General features: G+C 26.4%; 1 protein-coding gene across 1 annotated transcript in view; it reads right to left on the bottom strand.

The window, feature by feature from the left end:
- LOC135929308 (putative uncharacterized protein DDB_G0289963) overlaps positions 1-22,473 on the bottom strand; it is a 28,354-nt gene extending 5,881 nt beyond the window's left edge. Inside the window, exon 1 of the mRNA XM_065465833.1 lies at positions 21,663-22,473. Coding sequence (XP_065321905.1) covers positions 21,663-22,464 — 802 coding nt within the window. The 5' untranslated portion in view covers positions 22,465-22,473. The remainder of the gene's footprint in view (positions 1-21,662) is intronic.
- Positions 22,474-24,091: the final 1,618 nt, after the last annotated feature.

Genomic DNA, 24,091 nt, shown 5'->3' with positions numbered 1-24,091 from the left:
TAATAGTTTTTTCGGGGAAAAAGTTTAAATAAAGAAATTAGATTTAAATGATTCAGTTAAATTTGCTACCTTGTTGTAAGTTGATTACATTTTATACAGGTTTTATAACTTTGTTTCTTTTCTATCTTCTCCAAAAAAATAAAAATAAATACAAAAAAAAATGGTTTAAGGTTAAATTTAATGACATTAAGATGACAATTAAAGGGAGGATATATTTGATTTCACAATTTAATGCCTTATATTAAAAATGAGTTTATTAAAATACATTTTTAACAATATTATATAATATATACAATAGTATTTATTATATAATTTGATAAACCCCCCTCCAAAAAATATAAATGTGAAAAAAATTGTCTATTTTGAAATATGTAATTATTATTTAACAGGGAAGAGGTAATATAATATATGAATAATATGGTAGACCAAAGTAAAATACGTCGCCTCTGAGTCGTTGGAAAAAATATATTATTGTAGGATTTGCTTCAGGTCAACTTTTGATTTAGTGGTATATAATATTAGATGGAGGTTTGTAAAAAAAAATAGAATTTTGAAAATTGGTTGTATACGTTGTCTTTATTAAAAGTAAGGAAGGAAGGAAGGAATCCCTTATTCTGTTGAATCTGGCATTCTTTCCTTCTTAATTTTTTCTTCTTGAAAATGATCTCACAGTATTATGCCATGGTTATGGATATAAATTTCTCTACTCCATACATCCCCTAAAACCTCCAAATATTTTTTTCTGCAAATGAGATATGCATCCTTCATTGGAGATTCCCAAGTCCGATTTTGCGAAATACTAAGTAAAATGAGGCATATCTTATGTGCAGTTAAGTTAACATGAACATCGTCATATCTAAGTATGGGGGGGGGGTCTGAAAAATCTCTCTCCTAAAATTTAAAAAATAATATTATTTTATCTATTTTCCCCTCCCTGCTAGTAAATAAAATAATATGAACAATAAATATTTTTGCAATGTTTTTTAAAATAGATCTAAATATAACCAAAATTATTTTCAAAAATGAAAAAAAGGTGGAACTCTCCTTTAAAATTTAGGATAGAAAAGATATCCAAAAGCCCCTCTTAGGATAATCTTGGATATACCTATAACTGAAACTTTATAAATATTTGAGCCTAACGATATTATTATAGGATGGAAATTATCAGAATAAATATTCTCATTCTCTAAAACAAAAAGGTAGTTGTTTAATTCACATCAGTCCAAACCCTCATCTTTTCATAATATTGACGCTTTTGCTCTCATAGAATTACATAAACTTACCAAATATAGCTTTCTTTATTTACTCCTCCTTACTTTCGGGTTTTTCTAGCCAATAACAGTTTTTTATAAAGGATAAAGTATAAAAAACTTTGGAGTGCCTGTAAAAATATTTGTCACTATTTATATAGGCCCCGCCGCAAGATAAAGCCCATTGACTTCAAGTCGACATTATACATGTGGTTAATGAAATTAAAAACAGATTAAAAACAAATTATATGACTTTTTGTATAGGTATATCATTTTAAGTTGGTATTATAATTATAAAATAGGAATATAATTATTTTGAAGTTCATTAAAATATTATATATATAAATACAGCAATAATTATCGCAAATTTTATGAAAATGAAGACACACCATATATTTTTTAAACAAAAAAGAAAAAGAAGTGACAATTTTATATTATAAATACAATACATATATTTGTACAAATACAAAAAATATAATATATAATATAATAATAAGTATAATGTTATGTATATAAAATTTAAAATAACAAACAAAATTAACATAATAGACATGTTAATAAATATATATCTTTAGGGGCAGATTGTCTAAAAAATTTTATACCTTAAATATTTTTAATAAAATATTTTAATATCTATCTGTTTCTTGTTATAAAAAAAAATATGAATTTATTTCTTTATATTATTATGATAAAAAAAGATTGATGAGTGTAAAACAAATTTTTTTTAAAATAAATTTCATAATGACCAAAAAATAAATTTTTTTTGTAAGAATTATTACAAAATTTTTTAACAAATTGTAAAAAGTCAAAATTATAAAAAAAAAATTCCTTTTTCATTTATAAATTTAAGATATAATAGTTATTATGTAATAAAATATCCCAAAATAATGAAATTTGATAGTTAGCATTAATATAAAATTATATTTAGCAGTAGATTAAGAAGAAATTAAAATTATAATATTTAATTAAATTACACTCGTGTTACTGTAGAGTTTTAATTTCAACCATTGAGTAAAAAAACCAATAAATATTGGGTCAATGATTATTCATAATAATGATGAGAGCTGTGCTAAGATTTTTTGCAACCTCGGTGTAACGTTATGGATGAATACTGAATACTATTCATTTTATAAAGTATTCGTTATATAATGGATATGTTATCACAATGAGGTTAATACACACTATTAGATTAATATTGTGTTATAACACTTTAAATATATCGGTGGCCATTGTTTATATGTATAAAATATTCATAAACCATTCTATTTACAATTTATATTAAATTAGTTTCAAATAATTTGGCAGACATATTTATAATATATAAAGATAATGAGTTGAGTATCCTAAACAAATACTAGGCCATGATACAGGCGCGTACCTAGCAATTTGCTATGGGGAGGGAGGTGGGGGGTAATTAAATTTTTTATCTAGTAGTTATTTAAGAATATCTAATGTTTCAGAAATTTATTAGGATTGGTGAATATAAAAAATTATAATTTCCAATACACAAGTTCAAATATAAATTAATGACAAAATATTATTTGTATATAACAGGTGTATGAATATTAAAAAATATAATTAAGAAGCATACTATAAATTTACAATATGAAATTTAATCTACTTTGGCATTGAGCTAGTTTTTCAATTATTTCTTTAATGCTTGGTTTCACAACTAGTTGTTACCTATACAGCGCGATTTTATAAAATTCGATTAAGATTATAACTAAAATAATATTATGTAAGCCTTAAAATTTTGTTCATAGTTGGTAGAAATGCTTGGACATCTATCTCGATGCTTACATAATATTATTTTAGCTAAAATCTTAATCGGGCCGCTTTGAAAAATTGACATAAATATGGCTTTTTACAACATTTTAGTTACAACTCTTTATCGAAGGTCTAACCCATTAAAACTATTTTCAGATGCAGTACTCCTCAGATACGTTTTTATTTTTTTTTAAAGATGAAAATATTCTTTCATTGGGACAAGTACTAATGATGTTGCCAAAATTCTGAAAATAGACTAAAATTGATTTAAAATTTTGCAAACCATTTATAGCATTCTTTGGTACATTATCAACCATAGTTAACTTTCTATACCATTGACTGCATTTAGCTAGTTATACATCATAAGATATTTTAAAGCCCCCTCACAATAAAGATCTGCCAAATATTTAAATTTTCTTATATCGAGATTTGAAATAGATAGGGAAGGATTTTGCAGGAATAATATTTGCAGATTTGCAGGTGCAACCTGTTGAATCAAAAGCTTTTCATTCATTTGAGTGATAGAAGTATTCAAGAAGAGTGATAAAAATATTTATTTTGCAGTAATTTCGACTAACCCCATATTAATATTGCACCGATGGGTTCGATTTGCTGCAAATCGAAGTAGGTAAATTTTGAACTTATGGAGTTTTGTCTTTGACTCAACAATAACATACAATCTATAAAATTCTTCATCAACATTTGCCCTAATTTCCTTAAGTTAAATACTTTGTAGTTTCAACCAAATCAATGTCAATTTTTCAAATATTTTACATAAAATACTCTAATTAAATAATTTGTTAATACATTCTAATATAAAAACGAAAATTTGGTTGTAGTGTTGTGTTCAATGATCTGGATGCTTCTGAAGAAATATTTTTTTCAGGCCATTGTAAGAGCATTTATAATAGACTCTTCTAACCTCCACAAAGGCGGTTACTGCTTGATGGAATTACTTTTCTCCCATGTGAACGAGAAGTTTTAGTTATAATTCTGTTTGTTATATTTTATCTCTTTAGACATCTAAACATCTCACAGATGCTAGATATTTTACCTAATCTAAATGAAAAAATTTAATTAAAATAAATAAAATTATACTTAAGCATTTTGATATCAATGGTAGAGAACATGAATCGGAAATTATCCTGTTCAGGGAGTGAGCAGTAGTGTACATATGTAGCTATTGGACATTAAATTTTTGCAAAAAACTGAAGCCTATTTAGTTGCTTAATTATTGCACGGGCTCATACCTTTGTCAAGATGACTAGGATTATAATTTTCATCAATACTGTTAAAAATATGTCCATATATCCATTCTTAAACATATTTCAAATCATAAATATTAATTCTTTGAAATATCTTATTTTAGCTTTGCAAAGAAAAAATTTCAAATGATTTGGTGAGAAATTTTAAAATGGTAGATAAATATAACCCTAATACAATAAATTAGTAGTGTACTTGTTTCTACTGTGAAAGTGATAAATATAATATCTCCCAAAATTTTCAGCCTTGCAAAATTTTTTGACCAATACCAAAATTTTGGCTTTTAGAGAGATTTGCCCCGCCCCCTTCGCATGCGTCCGGATGTATATCTAGAATTTTGTTAGGGGGGGGGCAGGTAGTGCAAAAAAAAATATTTAATTAAGGTTTAAATTATTTTGCCAGTAAAAAAATTGGGAAAATACTTATTATAAAATGAGTTCCCCAAAATGAATATACCATAGGTATAAATGATTTTAATGAAAATCAATAATTACATCGCCATTGCTTAAAAATAAAGAATAAATAAATATGCAAAGGGATAACATGTACTAATGTGCTATTTACAGTATATTCAACACATACAAGCAAGAGAATTCGCCAATGACAACACTGGATAGCTGCGGAAAGCTTCTATTACTATAAAATCGGATTAGAAGTTTGCCGGCCAAGTAATCTTAATAACTGTGTGCATGACTATTAAATATTTTTTTTTATACATCATTAACTTGCATGTCATTTTATAACAATTAAGAACCCCTCATCAGGGTCTTCATGATCCTGCAATTTTTGATCAGGCCTGGTCTAGGTCCGCTATATAAAAATTTTATAGACCTAGATCTGGTCCAGTCCTTGCTTAATATTTGAAAAAAAATCACAAGCGTAACCCAAGCCCATAATAAGTTTTAAAAAAATTTTCCAGGCTCATATTCAAAGAGTTAATCTAGTATTCAATGTAAATAAATAATATTTAAGTGTATTTAGGCAATCTGTTTACAATACTGAAATTTATTATTAGAAGAAAGATATTGCAATATTATTTTAAGTTAGCACCTGTTTTAAATAAGCTAAATTTAAAAAAACATTTTGTGGCAACATTAAAAAAATTTCAAAAACCCAGGTCTGCTAGGAAATATAATATTAAGTCGATACCCGGCCTATGGGCCGAGTATGGCCGATTCACCACGAGACGATCCTGCTCGCGAACATCTCTACTCATGATTTAATTTGATATTACAGGATAATTATATAATAAATTCAATCTTATTTTATTCATATTCAGGCTAACATATGTTTGTTTTTTAATATGTTTTAACTTTTCGACATTTTTATCTTCCGATTTTGGCCAAATTATAAACGTTATATATGTTTTAGTTTTTATGATGTACCTTCTATTACTAATGGAATGCACATAAAATCTGACAATATTTATTCGAATGCTACGCTTTTTATTCCTAATTTTATTATTTCCATATTTAGGCGCCCATAAATATCAAATGAAACCATTATTCTTCTTTATGAATACATTTGAAATAAAATTTAAACAGTATATAAATAAAGAATTTAAAAAAGGTTGAGATTTGAATTGAAGTTCACATTTTATAAATTATACTTTATTCAGTTTACTGAATTTTTTAATGCTAAAATGATTAATAGAAATATCAATTTTCCAAATGTATACATTGTCAAAAGATTTGATATTTTAAATGATAACTATCCAATATTATTCAAACAAATGATTATATTTATTGACATTTAATATGTCCTCAACCCCGTTATATATATCACCAAATTTTGGCGAAGACGTCTTAAACCTTTCAGTTTTATACTTTTTATTCGCCCTTTTCTAAGCTTCTATAAATTCTAACCTCTATTGTCTTGCCTCCATCCGATCAAATCAATAATCTAATTTCTACATTTCAATATTATCAAATATACCCAAATATTGGTCCTATATATGCCCCTTCCATACCCAATGACCATTACAATAAAAGGTTTACTTTAAAAATCTCCCGATTTTCCACTCATTTTTTTCGTCCCGAAATATAGGTATTCCCCAATTTTATCACAAGACCTACCAATCTATCAACATCCGTGTTCTTGTTACCAGCTTTCAGCTCCCCAATTTTATAGTATTAAGAACACCATCTTTGCTCATAAAGCTATCTACCTTAAGGTTCTCATTTCCACTGTAGCCAAACTTAGTTCAGCTCTCTTCTTCAGTGTCCATATCTTTCATTTATATAGAATAGTAGGTTATATCACCGATTTATATAATTTATTCTTTAACATCAGTGGCCTGTCACATCAACACTCGTCTGATTTCTTCATTTTATCCATCGTCAGATTTCCTTAATTCACACATCCTGCCTTTAATTAATTTCCCTTTCTAAGCCTCATTTAGTTTTATCGTGGATAAAATTTGTATAAAATCCATTAATTTTAGCGCCCATTCTCCGATGCTTATCTCTGTATCATCATCGTCTTTACTCATCATTCCTTTTTTATCCCAACTCAGGCGCATACGCAGGAATTGGGTTTGTGGGGGGGGGGATAATATATTTTTTAAGAAATATTATTGTTAATTAAAAATACTAAGCATAAATTTATTAGGACTAATAACTTTTCTAATACACAATTTTAAACTAATGTAAATTAAAAAAATTATATATATAAACCGGCATTGAAAAACTAGAAAATAAATGTGAATTAAAAAATATAAAGTGAATATAACCCACGATATGAATCACTTAAATGACCCAAAATTGAAATTTGAATTTTTTGAGCTTTTAAAATGTATAAATTATAAAAAATTTAAATGTTGGAAATATAAATTAATACACAAAAAGTTTTTTAGGAATAATTGTATTTTGTATGTTTTGAGCTAATTTTTCAATTATCTATCCTTGCTTGGCATATGACTATGAATATTCAAAAGATCCAAATCATTCAATCTACTTTCAGATGTTGTATTTCATAGGTATGTTTTTCACAGACTTGCAGGCCCGGCCCCCGAGCCGGACCGTATTTTAATTTTTTTAAATATACCCGGGCCGGGCTTGTATTTTTTTAAAAAAAAACACCCGGGCGGCCTGAAAATTTTTTAAGGAAAAATATTCGGGCCGAGCTGTATATTTTAAAACCAAATATTTGAAATCGCCATTATTAGCTATAAAAATCAAAAATAAATATAGTTTATTTTAAAAAAGAACCCGGGCTGGAAAAAATTTTTAAAAAAAATCTGGGCCGTGTCCTGCAAATGGTATCTCTGTAAGGCTCTGTTATTCTTCTTAAAAAAGAGAATGTTCTCTCATTAGTTTAAAAAAGAGCTGCTAATATATATAATACATTGGGAGTATAATCTAAAATGTATTTGAAATAATGCAAAGCATCCATAGCATTTTTTGGGACTGTATCAACCATAGTTAATCTTTTAATCATAGTTATTCAGCTAATAAGGCATCATAAGATATTTTAACATCTTCATGATAAAAATCTAACAAATATTTATATTTTTTTTCTATCACCATATGAAAAAGGTTGGTAGAAGGGACATTTGTTTTATAATACTCTTCTACTGATATTATATTAATGTTTTTACGATGAGCTTGCTTGCTGCAAGTCGAGGGGGACAAATATTAAATACCTATAGCTCTGCTTTTGACTCAACAATAACATATAAAATATGAAATTCTTCATCAACATTAGCTCTAATTTCCTTGAGTTCTAATAAAATGCTTGCCGCTATTCTCATCTTCTTAATCAAGTCAATGTTATGTTTTTGAAAAGTATTACATAAAATAGTTTTATAATTAAATAATACATTCTAATGAGAAAAAATAATTTGGAATAAGTATTGAATCCAATAATTTTCTTGCTTCTATATTTCTTTCAAGCCATTGTGATATTTCAGTAATAGCATTAATAATCGGCTCTTCTAACTCCATAAAAGCTGTTACTGCTTGATGGCAGAGACTCGATCTCGTTGGACAAGCTTGCAATTTCTTTCTCCCTGTTGGACAAGGAGTTTAAGAGATAATTATTATTTGACTAGAAATTTAGATAAATAATACGCCATTAAAATTTGAAAATAATAGGTAAATTACGCCAAGGAAAACTTGAAATCGAAATTAATTGATAAAATAACTTAGTAGATGAATGTGATAAATAAATGTAATTATATATATATGTATATGAGATAGGAATAAATATTAACAAATATAAATTAATATTAACAATAATATTTTTGAAAAATATAATCCGACATCTGCATTTCTTGGCTTTGGGGGGGGGATCCCTCCAACCCTGCTGCGTACATAGTTCAATAAATTTCCCAAATGCAAGTTTCTTCTTAAACTCCCCCCCCCCCCCCATATTTCCCGAAATAAGGAAGAGGTGACATTCGCTCTTCCATTGAAATTCTTTTGGCTATTAATATTTAATTAAATTGTTTTATATGGACAAATTTACCTTCTTGTCCAAGAGATTTAAACTTCCTCGATATGAATCTCATCCAGACCACTAGCTTTAGTATCCATCATTTTCTTGAGAGCACCCATCAGCCTCTTTAATTTTTTAACTAATTGACGAGTCACCATTTAGTTCCTTTGTAATTTAGTACTCTTTATTTATTATAGATCTTACATCTTTCCATTATGTATGTTTGATTTGTGAGTACTATACCATAATCTTTTGTAAACCTTGTTTCCGTTATATTGCTTCCATTTTTAGCCACTTGTCAAGAGACTTTAAATATCTGACTCTTTTAAGCATTTGACTCTTTCTTTCTTTTATATAAGCAATTGTTTATAATTTTATATTTTATGCTCTAAACCTACATTGCCCCAAGTAGTCCCTTACATTTTGTTGCATTTTTAAGTTATTTTCTCGTTATCAGAATATAATATATCTGTGTACTCCACAAACTGCTTTGATACCTGTTTTTATTTTTAAAGAAAATTTACTCAAAAGTCGAAGGCTTAAGCTTTAAATCTATTTATCCACCATGTTATCTTAAAATTCATTCCCGTTTTTCCATTATTCCCCCAAGATAATTCCCATTTTTTCGTCATGTTTTGGTGCCATTGTAATATAATTTTCACCCATCTCCAAATTTTAGAGTTTTTCTCTTTCTATTTTGCGTTTTGTAATATGTTAGTATTCGTCTTTTTAAGGTATAAGAGAAGTTTTGTGATTTACCATTTAAAGTTCTAATGTTCCATAGCTACTCTTACTAACTGCAAATTATATTCTTTGGCCTCAACTATTTACCAGTAATGAGGTAATCGTTAAGCTATTTTTGTACTTTAATTTTATATTTATAGTTTATACAATAATTTGTTTATATTAGAATTTCTATCCTGAAACAGTCAATTTTTTCAGGTCTATAAACTTTCACATGTTAAAACAGGAAACATTTTAAAATCTCCATTTATAGTCTGATGACATTGTCATTCTCCCGTGAGACTGAGTTCTACTGCATTAAATAATAGAACCTACCTTACATTCTATGTATATAATTTTCCTAATCCCACTCACTATTAGAATAAATTCCTCATTTGCTAAATATTTTTGGCCATTTGTTCTTAATTCCTATTATTTAATAAATAAATCAGTAAAAGCCATACAACCATGCAGATACCGTTAGCAGGTATTCAGTAAATAAAATAATCAATCTAACATTATAATTGTAGAAAGTGATAAAACATAACCCTTAATGTAAACCAACATTTCTCAAATCATTGAGTTACGCAGTTGCTACCAAGGATATTTTTATCATTATCTTATATGTTAATAATTTATATTATACTTTTATGTAAAATTCTGGACCTTAATAGATCATAAGCGTTTTCTAGGCCAATCACTAAGGAGATCCTTCCATCATATATAAGATCCATTGTTGATTAATATTCTCAATTTTTAAAGATCTCAAAATTCTATCTATCTCTTACAAATAGGATCTTCTTAAAAATAAATATCATCCATTTTTATCCATAATAATGGGCAGACATCTAATCATTTCAAAAAAAAATCTGTATAACGAATGTCACGCTATGGTAAGGTCGATCTTAATAATATCGTTGTCATTGGGTTTGTTTTAAAGAAATATGTAAACAGAAAGAAAGAATTTATTTTATAATTGTAGGAGATCGGGACTATTATGTTTTTTTTAACCTTTTGGGTTAATTATTTTAAATTTGGTAAACAAAAATGTATCTCTATACATGTTACTACAATATTTTCATTTAATGGGATATTCAACTTCTAATTAATAAACATAACCCGTTTTAGAAGATTAATATAAAAAAAGTAGTCATTTAATAAATGATTGAATTTTTTAAATATTTAAAACAATATAGGGCGACGTTAGGGTTAAATCCGTATCCATCTACAGGCCTCTAGTTTTTTGCTAAAAATATTTATGGCGTAGGTAAAAAAAATTATTTTTATTTGATAAAATTTTTTAATATTATAATCAGAGACCTGAAGGCCCGACCCTAAGCCCGGGCCGGGTATCAGGGCGGGCCGTATTTTAAATTTTTAAAATATACCCGGGCCGGGCCGGGCCTGAAAATTTTTTTTAAAAAATACCCGGGCAGGGCCGGGCCGGGCCGTATTTTTTTAAAAAATTTATACAACATGAATTATTATATTCGTCAATTAGATATGGTTATAATGATTATATATAGTTATGATTAATATAATGTTTGGTGAAAGTTAACACTAGCTAACACTCATAATATCTATTACATAATAAAATTATAGTTTTCCTGCCATGGAATAAATACGCAAAGGATTAAATACATTATTATATAATATATAATATATATTTTTTATTAAAAATATCATTTTTATTTTTTTTATAAATACATAGTATTTGTAATATACTAAATATCTGTTTAGAATAATAAAAAAAATAGTGTTGTTAAATGGCTCGTTTTGAGCCGAATTTTAAAAACGGCTAACTAAGTTTTTTATCCAGTAAAATATTATGCAAGCCTGAAGATTTGGCTCATAGAAGGAACAAAGGTCTTGACATCTGGCGAAAATATTGAGTGAGCCGTTAAAAATCGGCTCAAAACGAGCCGTTTAACAACATTAGCTAATATACTTGCTTATTAAATGATAATACTCGCCGAAAAATATGATAAAATACGAAATAATGAATTTTTTGAATTTACCAGGTCGAATATAATTTTTAAAAATTCCGAGCCGGGCCTAAAAGATTTTTTTTAAATCTAGGCCGGGCGGGGCCCCAAAATTTTGTTTTTAAATATTTGGGCCGGGCCGTACAAATGGTACCTCTGCAGGTCTCTGAATTATAATTAAGCTAAAAGTGAGAAAATTTGATATAATGCACTAATTTTCTTATATAAGGATATCCTATTAACGGAATCATCTATTTTACGCTAATTTTTATTTTGAAGATTAATTTTTCCAAAAAAAAGCCCCAGTAAAAAGAATATGAAGAAAATATACTAAATATTGGGCCAGGGACTAGGCCTATATTTTTTTGATGGCGCAATCCGGGCTCGGACCGCGATTCGGCCCTATTTCTGATTAGAATTTAATATCATAACAATTACAAAGAATAACATTTAGTTTTTATATAATCCAAAACTCTAAAGAAGAGAGTTTAATTCCAAATTAATATATACTTTTCTTTGTTCAATTTCCTTGCTGTGGTCAAATTTGATAAAATAAAAACAAATAATAATTAAAATTCTGAAAAATATAGAAGCTCGCTCATCATTGTAAGAAAGAAAGAAAGAAAGTTAATCGTTTGGATTTTTGGTCCTGGAAATTTATACTTTCCAGAGTTTGAAAAAAAAATTATGATTTCATCTTGAAAGATTTTTTATGCACGTAAATTAATATACTTACAAAAGATATTTGGCATTTTTATAATTGGATCAAAGATTTCATAGATTTTTGCTCAAAATATTTTTGAAGATTATTTTCAAATAAATATTCCTCGATTATAATATATTTCGTTTTTAGAATTTTTATTTACCAAATTTTATTTTAAAAAATATGAAAAATTTACGTTCTCTACTATTATATAGTTATGTGGTTTTTAAAAGGTATGGTATTAATCTTTTTTATCGAATCGTGTTTTTATTTGAACTCTATTTGTATAATAACCATATCATAAAATATATTTTATAATAGGTTGCACCTAATAAAATTGAACGGAAATTGTAGGTCTCTACTCAATGTTTAAATAGATTTTAAAGTATATAATAATAAATATAATAAGAATATAATAAAAAATCAGATGGATCACATTTTAAAGGACCCCCCACACAGTCCTTGAACCTCTAGGTCAGACCTCTTTTATCAATGATATGAAGGTCTATCCTTTTCTGTTAAATTTTTTGTGCAAATTTTCAGCACATCACATTTTGAATATTTATAACTAATTTAAGGCTGAATATTTTTACAACAATCGTTTTATTTATAAATCAATTGTGCTTGTATCTGTATTGATATCATAAACAAATTATTTAATTTTCTTGCGAATTTACTATTATTTATAGAGATAGTTAGACAGCTCTTAAAATACAAAGAAAAAAGCTTATTACTTTCAAATGGTAATAATCTAAGCAAAAATATTAGCTTGAAATTCAAAAATTAATGCCCGAGGTGGCCTATTAAAATTTTACAAAAAATCAGAGATTGGGAGGCTCTGACTGATATTTTATATTGTCCGGCAAGCCCTAAATTTATTTATGCACGAATTGTTCAGCCTGTTGATTCTTTTGGTCAACCAACCCAGCTATAAGGTATAAAAAAATTTAAATGACGGCCGGCCCGTTTTAATTTTTTATACATCCACACGGCTTAGACTGTGGGTAAGGCTTTGAAGACTTCTAGTAGGTATTGCCCTCGGATATTATTTATTTTTTTTAAATCGTAAAAAATTTAGATATTATATAATATTTTAATGATGTACATTAAAGCTGGCATATAAATGATGATCAGTTCAATTAGATTCCGAATTTCTTATGTTATAAAATTCCATGTAATAAACATATGATAGTCACCCAACAAAATTTAACCCCCCCCCCTCCCCTCTTCTCTACAAGTATTACCGAAAACTCAAACAAACGCCACTCAGATAAAAAATATAATCATTTGTATACAAACTGTTAATTTTTTTATGAATAAATTAAATCGTTTCACGTCAATTAATTTATTTTTTGAAAAATAATTCCAGCAAATGCATTATATAAAACATACATAAATAAGCAGACCAGGGCGAAATGGGAAACTGGGCATGTCAAAACATTATTAGGAAATATTAATTTAGAGAGTTAAATTCAGTTGCAACATAGATAATTATGATACGAATTAATAGGTGACAAAAATATCTTCTCTCTATATCATCGATTAATTACTTAGTATTTTATTGGAATAATTATTATTTGTTTTTTTTCCCTAAAATTAAAATTTTTTAACATGTTTTTATTTAGATTTCTCATTGTTTTAAATAGTACATAAATGTTATATATATGAAATCTCCCACCTCTATCAAATGCCATATATAATATGTATCATGAAAGAATATTGATAATATTTATTATTAACTATGGGTATATGTTAAAACGGGTCACGTAGGAATTTGCATTAATCCTAGATTTATTTAAGTTTTATCGGTTTATTTAAATTTCCCATTCAAAGTTTATATACTTCAAAATGCCAAATTATAGATGATATTTTGATAGATAAAATAATATTCTCTTTATTTATAATATAATAAAATACACATTATTTAAATTTAACAGGTATTATATTATATTTATCATTTGTCTGAGCTTTTAATACTATCAAATGCAAATCATATTATAATTAACAATACTGTTAAAGTAGCTATTAAAAGTAGTTATCGGTACCTTCGTTACTTTTATAAAAATGTAATCAATTAATAGCGCCGTTACTTTTTTTGAGCAGCTATATCTAGAATTTGGTTTTTTTTTTAAAAAAAAAATAAAAATTGGATATATTTAAAAAGAAAGAAGTTTTGCAAATCTTTTATCCTTTCCTAAATTTATTCATGTTTATCGCATCTTATTCATAATAATAAATAAGATTTAAAATTTATATATTTTATTAAGGAAAAGACAAAAAACATAGAAGTTGAAACTTGTAAAGGAAATGATAGAGCAAGCTCCCGACATTTTTAAACGTGATTTTAAATTCTTATGTGAATATTTTACATAAAAGTTGGCGCGTAGTCAGCAGTGACTGTAAAAAAAATTTTGAAAAAATAAGGATTTTGTTAATTTAAATTTTCGCAAAAGTTACAATTTATTTAAATATTTCTTCATTGTGTATGATATTTTATCCCGCAAAGATTTAAAATAAATTTTCTTATATTTTTTTAAAAATCTTAAACACTGTTGGAATCAACCAAATAAAATTCTATTTATTTTATCCCTAATAATAATTAGGATTAGGAAAAATTTCTAGAATGTTTGCAATGTTCATCCAAAGAGACAAAATGGAAAAAGAAACTAAGCATGAGACAAAATTGAGTCTTAGGCATCAACCGTTACAGCCTTTTTGGATCTAAATGAACCTATTTTGAAGGCCCTTTAAGAAATATTGGAATGACCTGAACCAGATTTTCATCTGAACACAACAATTTTATACGACATATTTTTTTTTGAAAAGGATGTATAATATTAGGGATGTTTTTACTTTTTTTGAAAAAAAGGTATTAAAATTTATGTTTAACCAAACAAATTTTATATCAATGTGTGGCCTAAATATTAATCTTTAAAATAAAATTTGAATCAAAGCTCTATGTAAAATACTTTATGAGCCAAATGAGATTATGTGAAAGTTATTTTTCTGGCCAGTCAATACATACTGTGTTGACTGGCCACTATGTGTTAACTGGTCATAATATATTATCTAAGAATTTTATTATAAATTTAAAATAATACAATAGAAATTGTAACAGACCTATGTTAATGTTTCTACATTTTTTAGTTATATATAAAAAATTAATTATACATTAATTTAATTAGTAAAAAATCTCAATTTATTACCACATCTATTTAATGATAATATTATATTAATATCTTATTTATCATTTCTAAACATTCTTAAGCTTGTTCATTATTTTATTTCACCAAATTTGTTTTGCAAGAGCTTTTCATTTTAATATGAATATGTGAATGTGCGAATTGTGGCCAATCAATACATTGCCATTCAATCCTCACCTCACTATTGTTATTAAGCGCCTTTATATGTCTATCTTTAAAGCTTTTAAAGTTTAATTATTTGTATGAATAATGCTAAATGCCTAAGGATAATATTTATATAAAATATCAGTAAACTAAGTGATTTTCCCAGAAAGAGGTACTAAAAACAGTTTATTTGAAATATTTTTTTATTGAATTGCTCTATTCAATAAATGAATTTAGGTAAGGTACATATCATAAATATACACAATTTGACAAATTTTGAGAGAAATTGGTCCAATAGATAAAAATTTAAAGGGTGGTGGCCAGTCTTCACACATGGCCATTTATGGCACATTTCCCCTATATTACAACTTAGAAAACGAAGAGATAGTGTGATTGCTGAAGTGAAAGGAAATTAATGTCACAGCTAATATTTAAGATACAAGTATAAGTTGATATTTGAATATCACTTGTAGATGAATAGAAATATTAACCCTAATTTATAATGCAATTTTTTAAAATAAACTAAAACTAAAAGTATTTGCAATTTATAATTTATTTAAAAACATTTATAAAATATACTTTTTTTTATATTATTTAAAATACAAATAACTAAATATCTCTAAATCATTCAAATTAATACTAAATATAAATACGAAAAAAAGGTATTATAACGAGTATTTTAAATACAAGTATTCGTGATATGCTGTAATTAAAATTTATTTATATATTTTAATTCACTTAAACTCAATAATGCATATTTATACTTGTATAAGGATCCTATGTTGTATTTGGAACTTTAAATAATATAATGAAAGTATTTTTTTCAAATCATTAAATTATCATATGATTCATGAATAAGCATACTGTCATGTCCTGATTTGCCGTCTATACAGCTTTTTCTATACAGAACAGAAAGTTAGATTATTTACATTTAATATACACACTTAAATAAAACAGAATAGGATGTCTTGATTCATATCTTAATAGATTGATAATAAGTTTCAAAAATAAGACAAATCAGGACACTTGTACGGGCTTATATTTTATAAAAAAGATAAATGGGGGGGGGGGGGGGGTAATTTTAAAAAAAAACTATGGGCAGGCGAATTGAATTTATTTAAAACAATGGGGGGGGGGAATTCTGGTTAAACCAGCCAATTGCAGGCCTCTTATTTAGATTATGAATTAAGAAATATTATGTCATATAATATAGTAAAATAAATATTAAGTAATATTCAGGGTTGTCGCGCTAACATTTTTGGTAGTTATAGATATCGCGCTACTTCTTTTTAGAAAATAGGCATTGAGTTTCATTTAAAAAAATAATTTTAAACACGAAAATTAAAATTTAATTTTATCATGAATTATAATTTTAACTACTAGTAAGTAATATTAAAAATGTCGAAGCGAATAAATATCAAGGACAGTCCGTGTGAGACAGATTCAGGTGAGAATATAATTGAAATGGAAGTTACACAGGAAGAAAATAGAATTTTTGAAAACTTTAATAAGTTTCTATTTCCAAAATATCAAAAGTATTTTAAAATGTATGAACAAAATCAAGCTATAAATTCATGTTTAAATTGTAAAAAAGTAATATCTTCTTCTAATAATTCGAGCAGTTGTAACTTAAAAAACAAGGTAATTTTTATTTTAAAGTATTAATCATTCTTTATTTTTTAAGAATGCTTATGAATATTCAAAGAGATTGAAAAATATCTCAATAATTTTAATTTAGGAATGAAGACATATAAAAATACATCTAAAACTCATTATAACCAAAAATTATTTTATTAATAAATATAAAAAAAATAGCTGTAGCTAAGAGCGCGCAACTTAGTTTTCAGGTTGTAGAGGTAGAGCATATACTTTTTTAGCAAATAGCGATAGCGCGCTCCTTTTAAAACCTGCGCTTAGCAACATTGGTAATATTAAGCATAATTTATGTAATATTTTTAATTTTTAAAATCATTATAATTCACTTTTAAATGAATAAGAAGAAAAAAAATTAGAAAGCCCTCCCCCTCCCCTAAATACTATAATTTTGAGCTTCCCCAAATCCCCGTTTGCGCAAGTTTGCTTCCTTTAAATATTCTAAATCTATTCTATGTAATCAATTTCTCTATATTAACTAAAACGGGGTTTAGAGTATATATTTATTTAATTATACCAGTCGCTCTTAAATATATTTCAGTTTGTCTATTTCAAAGATTATTGATTGATATAAATATATTGGCCAATAAAACCATGTCATTTATGTATCACTATATTATAATATTTAATATACATTTAATATACCATAAGAATTCTTAAATATTAATATAATTTATTTTTTGGACGACATATAAATAAAAATATCAATAAAAAAATTAATGTTGTGGTAAAAAATATAATAAAAAATAAATAAATAATACTATTAAAATTTATGAAATTATTTAATATTCAGCTAATATCAATAATAAATCATGATTAAATTGACTTATTTATACAATATTATTATATCAGACTAAAGCCTTACAAATGAAAAAGAATAAGCCTCCTTCATTATGATCACTCTATAGTGAAAGAAATTTCTCACTCTAAATAAACAAGGTTTGTAATTTATTATTCGTAAAGGTCCTTTAGGTATGACCGTTTTGAATTATCACCTTATACAGGATCTGACTATCTACAGATGGTCACATTATTAAGATTCTCTGCACTCACCACAATTTATTATAATAATCGAAAGGTATAAATATATTATTAAAGGATATCGATTTTCGACGTCTACATACAAATATACAGCAACATTGTTTATTTAATAAAAGCAAATGCCCATATTTTATTGATAATTTTTTTAAATTTCAAAAAAGTCAAGCCATTCATTTTTTTATTTTATTTGAGATAATACAAGCATGAAAAATTTGGTAAGAATATCGTTATACTACAGAATAGAGAACAATAAAATATTAATTAGATAGTCTGAGGATTAAAAAAATTAAAAATATATGCAAACCTATTAGAGTATATTTGTATATTAAACTATCAATGAATAAATAAAGTAATCATGTCTGAATGCAATTTTTTTTTAGAAAAAGCCTTTCTCCTTAAAAATCTGAGTCTTTTTCAGGTTTGAAGTAGATTTAGTTTTAACGGTGTTCATCAAAATATCATTTAAAGCGTGGAAGTTGAAACATTATAACCTAGAAACTTATGTAAATTATAAGATTTCTTCAAGGATTTAAACGTTTTAGGGGAAATATCATAAATTTAAACTTAGTATATAAATTGTATAACATATATATAGTTATTTTTATAAAAAAATATTTATTCTTAAACTCGGGAAGAATAAATCAAAATGAAATAAAATTAGTTAGAATAAAACTAATTCCGCAATCGGACATGTTCTGCTCATACCCTAATGGAAGGTGTAAAAGATAAATTAACAAAATAATTATAACTAATTCAATAAACTAAGCAGTATTATATTATATGAGCAAAACTGGGAGTCATGCAATACCTAGAACAAACAAACGTCAATTAAATCCCTACTATACTTTATATTACCAAATAAATAATAATCTATTTTGTTTCAAATATTATTTATATTGTGCAAAAAAAATTATTAAAAAATATATCTCATTTTTACCACAATATTATTTTTTTTGAAAAGAAATTTAGGGAACGGATACACCATAACTGGGGAGGTTACCCAAATGCATGAGGTTAGAGGTATATATTTCCCAGGAAAATTAGGAAAAATTTTCCCAATAAAATGAAGGAAATGGGAAAAAAGTGGGAATTGAAAAAAAAATATAATTAAGAAATTCTACAAAAATAAGACTTATTTATATGTGATTAAATAAGAAAACAACATAATTTAATAACTATTTCATTTGTTGATTTCTTTCTTTCTTTCTTTCTTTCTTTCTTTCTTTCTTTCTTTCTTTCTTTCTTTCTTTCTTTCTTTCTTTCTTTCTTTCTTTCTTTCTTTCTTTCTTTCTTTCTTTCTTTCTTTCTTTCTTTCTTTCTTTCTTTCTTTCTTTCTTTCTTTCTTTCTTTCTTTCTCTTTCTTTCTTTCTTTCTTTCTTTCTTTCTTTCTTTCTAATATACATTTTACATCATCACTTCACTTGATATCATAGAATCAACATTTAGCATTAAATTAATTTATCTAACCCAAAAGAGAGGAGTAAATATAGAAATTGAAGGAAGGTATAGAATAATTTAAATTTTTATCTCCTTTTTTGCTAATTTTGATTTGGTAGGAAAGTATAAGGGGTAAAACTCTGGATAAAATTTTGAAGGGAGTTTAATTTGCTCGGGGGGGGGGGAATATGTCCCTGATCTACTCTATATCTGAGGACAAGCTATGGCCTCATCATTTTAGATCATTAGTAGAAGCCTAGTTTCCCATTAATTGTATGATTTTATTTATAAATTTAAATGTATTCCTGAGAAATATATATATAAAAACGGCCATTCATAAAGACAGAAGTAGGATTGCAAGTTTCCAAAAAAAAGGCATAATTATAGTTTAAAATACTTTTTTTTGTTTATGGAAAAAAAAAATTTTGGGTTCTGGTGTAATGACTTCAATTTTGAAGTCTATATTTTTTAAATAAATAAAATTCCGATATTTTGTAATAGTTGAAAATATTCAAGGGGATAAAATTTTTTAAATTAATGTCAAAAAGTGGATTAAGACTGCGGGTAAAACAGCTTCGCAAGGCCAAAGATTCCAAGCAGCCAAGACCAAATTTAGTTATCTTTGGTAATGAAAGATATTCATGTATTGTTCATCAACAGGATGCCAAAATTGGAAACTGAGATATATAAGGTTTCAATGCATGTGGAATTGAATAAAACTAGAATAGAACTGGAAGATAATGTAAATCTATTAAATTCAATTATTATAGGAATTAATAAAGAATTAGGATGGTTTTCAAGTAAATTAAAGTTTTTATATATATTTTATAAAATAAGCAAGACTTTACGGTACCCCGGTCGGATATACCCTTAGTTCTTTAATCTGATAAAAGATGACATAAAAAATAGTAATAGATTATTATACTTTTATCTGATTTATTCTTTATAATATTTAATCTTATTAGTCTGCTTCAAACAAAAATAACCCTAAATAAATTTTTTAAATTTTTGCGAAATTGGCATATTACTTATAAATTTGAATGAGTGGACGAAAGGTATGAATCCGAATTATCAAATATAAGATTCAACATCAAACCTTGGATTTATAAAAAAAAATTGGATTGGACACATGTTCCCCTTGGTCCCCTGTGTTCGGTATCTTTTAATACTTTTATCATATACTTGCGATATAAGCGGGTATTTTTCATAATAGGTGATTCGCCTAAATTCTGCATTTGGCATAATATTTTAAATATTATATAAAATATACCAGCCTGAAAAAATATTAATTTTCATTTTCTATTCTTTTTTTACCCCTTGACTGAATATCACAATTAAAATAATGAATTCAAGGAAACTAATAAAAGTTTTTGAATAAATTAGAAGGCGATGGACTCAAATGGCAAAAAAATAGCTAAAAAAAATATATTGCCAATTTATTCAGAAGACCATGGGCACTGCCACATTTTAGATGAAAACTGGTCTAAATCCTGAGAATGCACCAATTTCTTATTCTAAGCTGTTTATACACAAATTTCATTTTATAATGAACTAAGTAATATTCGCATATAATTAATTTGATTAATTTTTTAGTTTTATCTTTATATAGAAATGGCCAATTTTTATTTAATTTTAGTAATTGTTTCAATTATACCATTTACTTAATATAATTTCGAATGAACTATAGGTTTGTAAAAAAAACCATAAAATAATCAATTTCCCAAGGGTTCAAGGACTTAGAAATTTAAACGTTAAAGGAATGATAAAAAATATAAACATTATAAATATAAGCAAAATTAAAAATTTTATAAAGTAGTCAAAAAAAAAATTCAATTCTTAAACCTAAGTTACTATGAAGAAAAATAAATAGTCATATCAATAATGCCTACTGAATGCATTTTAAAAACAACGATGTTTATATATTTAAAAAACTTTCATAAATTCGTTTTTTGTAAAAACTTAAAAGTCAAAGTCTCCGCCATCATCTTTTCTCAAAATTTAAAAAATGAATTATAAATGAAAAGAGTTCAAAAAAAATATTGCCTATAATTAAAACCTGAAGACGGGCGATCAGAATATCTAGTACAATATATCCATGCCGGAATTGGATAAGGTGGTAGGATAATACTTTTAGAAGGAGTACTAGTACCATTTCCAACGGGGTCCATGGCTAAATTTTTCTTCTTGTATCTGTTGTAGATTCTGCGATTTTTGGATTGCTGATGAAATGAACCTACCTTGGAGGAAAAAATATCGATATTAGTCGCCTCTTTATCCTTTTCAACTTGGGAAGAAGAAGACCGCGGGGTAGGAAAATCGCAAATACTCTTCTGTTTAGTGTGATAAGATTGCTTTTCACTTTTGCCATTTTTGATAATTTTGTCATCGTTGTATTCAGCGTAATTCTTATCAATACCTACTACATCGTTGTCAATATTATTATTTAAGTTGGAAGTAAAAATGTGTTCCTTTACAAAGAAACTTTCTAAAAATGTGATCGAATCTTTTAAAGGAGATGGGGGCATATTGTAGGGGGCTTTAAAGATATCCTTATTTTTAGAGACTGAGTTATTTTTTAAAGCACGTAAAACTTTTGTTTTTTCATCGCCGGAATAAGGAGTTAAACGCGAAGAACCATTATCCTCGCCAGCATTATCTTTGATAGCGGGAATATTATTGTTTATCACATTTGGGGGACGGCCATTTAATTTTCCGAAGTTAGGGTTTAATATGTTGTCTATAGAGTAATACACCACCTTGGCAACTCCTATACATGGCTCTCTAAAGATTCCTCTTCCTTCGAGTTCCCTTTTATTAGTACCGGGATGCAAACGTTCACGCAAATCAAGCTCTTCCATTATATAACACTATGTAGGTATTTTTTTTTAAATTTATTTCTATTTTGTGGTTTTTTTGTTGAAAAATAAATAAAAAAAAATATAAAAAAAATTAGAGATTTTAAAAAATAAAATAAATAAAATTTGTTATAAATAAAAATTTAAAGATTAATTAATTAATTTAAAATTTATATAACATTTAATTTGATTTTTATATTTATACAAAATAAAATTCTTTAAATCATTTAAAATTGATCTGTCTCATAATATTTCAATAAATATTTCTAATTATATTTTTTAACATTATAATATTAAAAGAATTACGATATTTTACAAACTAAATGTTATTTATTATAATAATATACCTATTAAAGAGTTTATTATAATGAGATGCATAAAAAATGAAGAGAGAATTATATAAAGTATATAATATAACTTTAACATATGAAATAATATCGCAAAAATAAAATTTATTCATTACTTTCCACTATAATATACATTTATTCTAATGTAAATTATATTAATTATTATACATTACCCTTTTTTCCTTCTAAAATTCGAAAATTTATATCTTCAATTTTTATATTAATATTATGCTAAAATCTTACTGATGGTTCCCGCGATTCAGTACTAGAAAACTCTACACTATAATGATAAACTATCTTCCTGAAAGGAACCTTCCCGTCTTTGCTTAAATAGTATATCACCTTATCAAGAACGGATCTCGAATCGGAAGACGTTAGTTACTTAAAAGGGTAAGGAAGGAAGTGTGTTAAAGGTTTGTAGTGAACTGTTTTTTTTGCTCCAAACACCTGCTTGCCCATTGTTGTCTTAAAAATAGTTAACCTATTTGCCCGCCCATAAAAAAAAATTCGTCTACCCATCCATTTATCTAAAAATTTTGTTTAATCCCCCGCCCTATGTTTTTAAAATAGTATTAAATCACCCACCCTCCAACACAATGTTTAAATTTTTTTAACCCTCCCATTGTAAATCTCTTATTGTGGGCTAGTTTCTTTATAGAAGCCTAACCAATTTTTACAAAATAAGAGTTTCATCCAAATACATAAAATATATAAGTATTGGAAATGTATTAAAACTGTTCCACCTATTGAAATTTATAAATAAATTTTGGCCTTCAGTAAAATTTTGAATTTTCATAAAAGGTCTAAAAGTGGTTGGGAATGACAACCTGGCCTTTCTCATTTATGATAGCTTGTATTCCATAACCAATCATTCTTCATCTTTGCTGTTTCATCATTTATATCACCATATTTTTAAAATAGACTCTAAATCTTGTGGATTAAAATCTATATTTTTAAAAATAATGAAACAATTGATTATATATATATAAATAGTGGCTGAAATAATGCTATACCTTGTTTTTGGTATGCAACTATATTTTAATGATAACTGAAGGGAGCCTGATTAGACGCGTGAGATATTATCTCCAAAAAAATTACATTTTTTTATTCGATTTTTATTTTATTTTAAAATTCGTTAAAATAAAACTATATTATCTATACACACTAATTTTACATATAGTTATATATGTATCCGATGCGAAATTTTTCCAAATGTTATATTTATGATATCTATCGTTATTTATTTTATATTTATAATGCTATCTCTTAATTTTGCGATCAAA

The sequence above is a fragment of the Gordionus sp. m RMFG-2023 genome, chromosome 5, assembly GCF_954871325.1.
Source record: "Gordionus sp. m RMFG-2023 chromosome 5, tfGorSpeb1-WG-v2, whole genome shotgun sequence".
NCBI classification, from domain to species: domain Eukaryota; kingdom Metazoa; phylum Nematomorpha; class Gordioida; order Chordodea; family Parachordodidae; genus Gordionus; species Gordionus sp. m RMFG-2023.
This window is presented reverse-complemented; position numbering and strand designations above follow the sequence as displayed.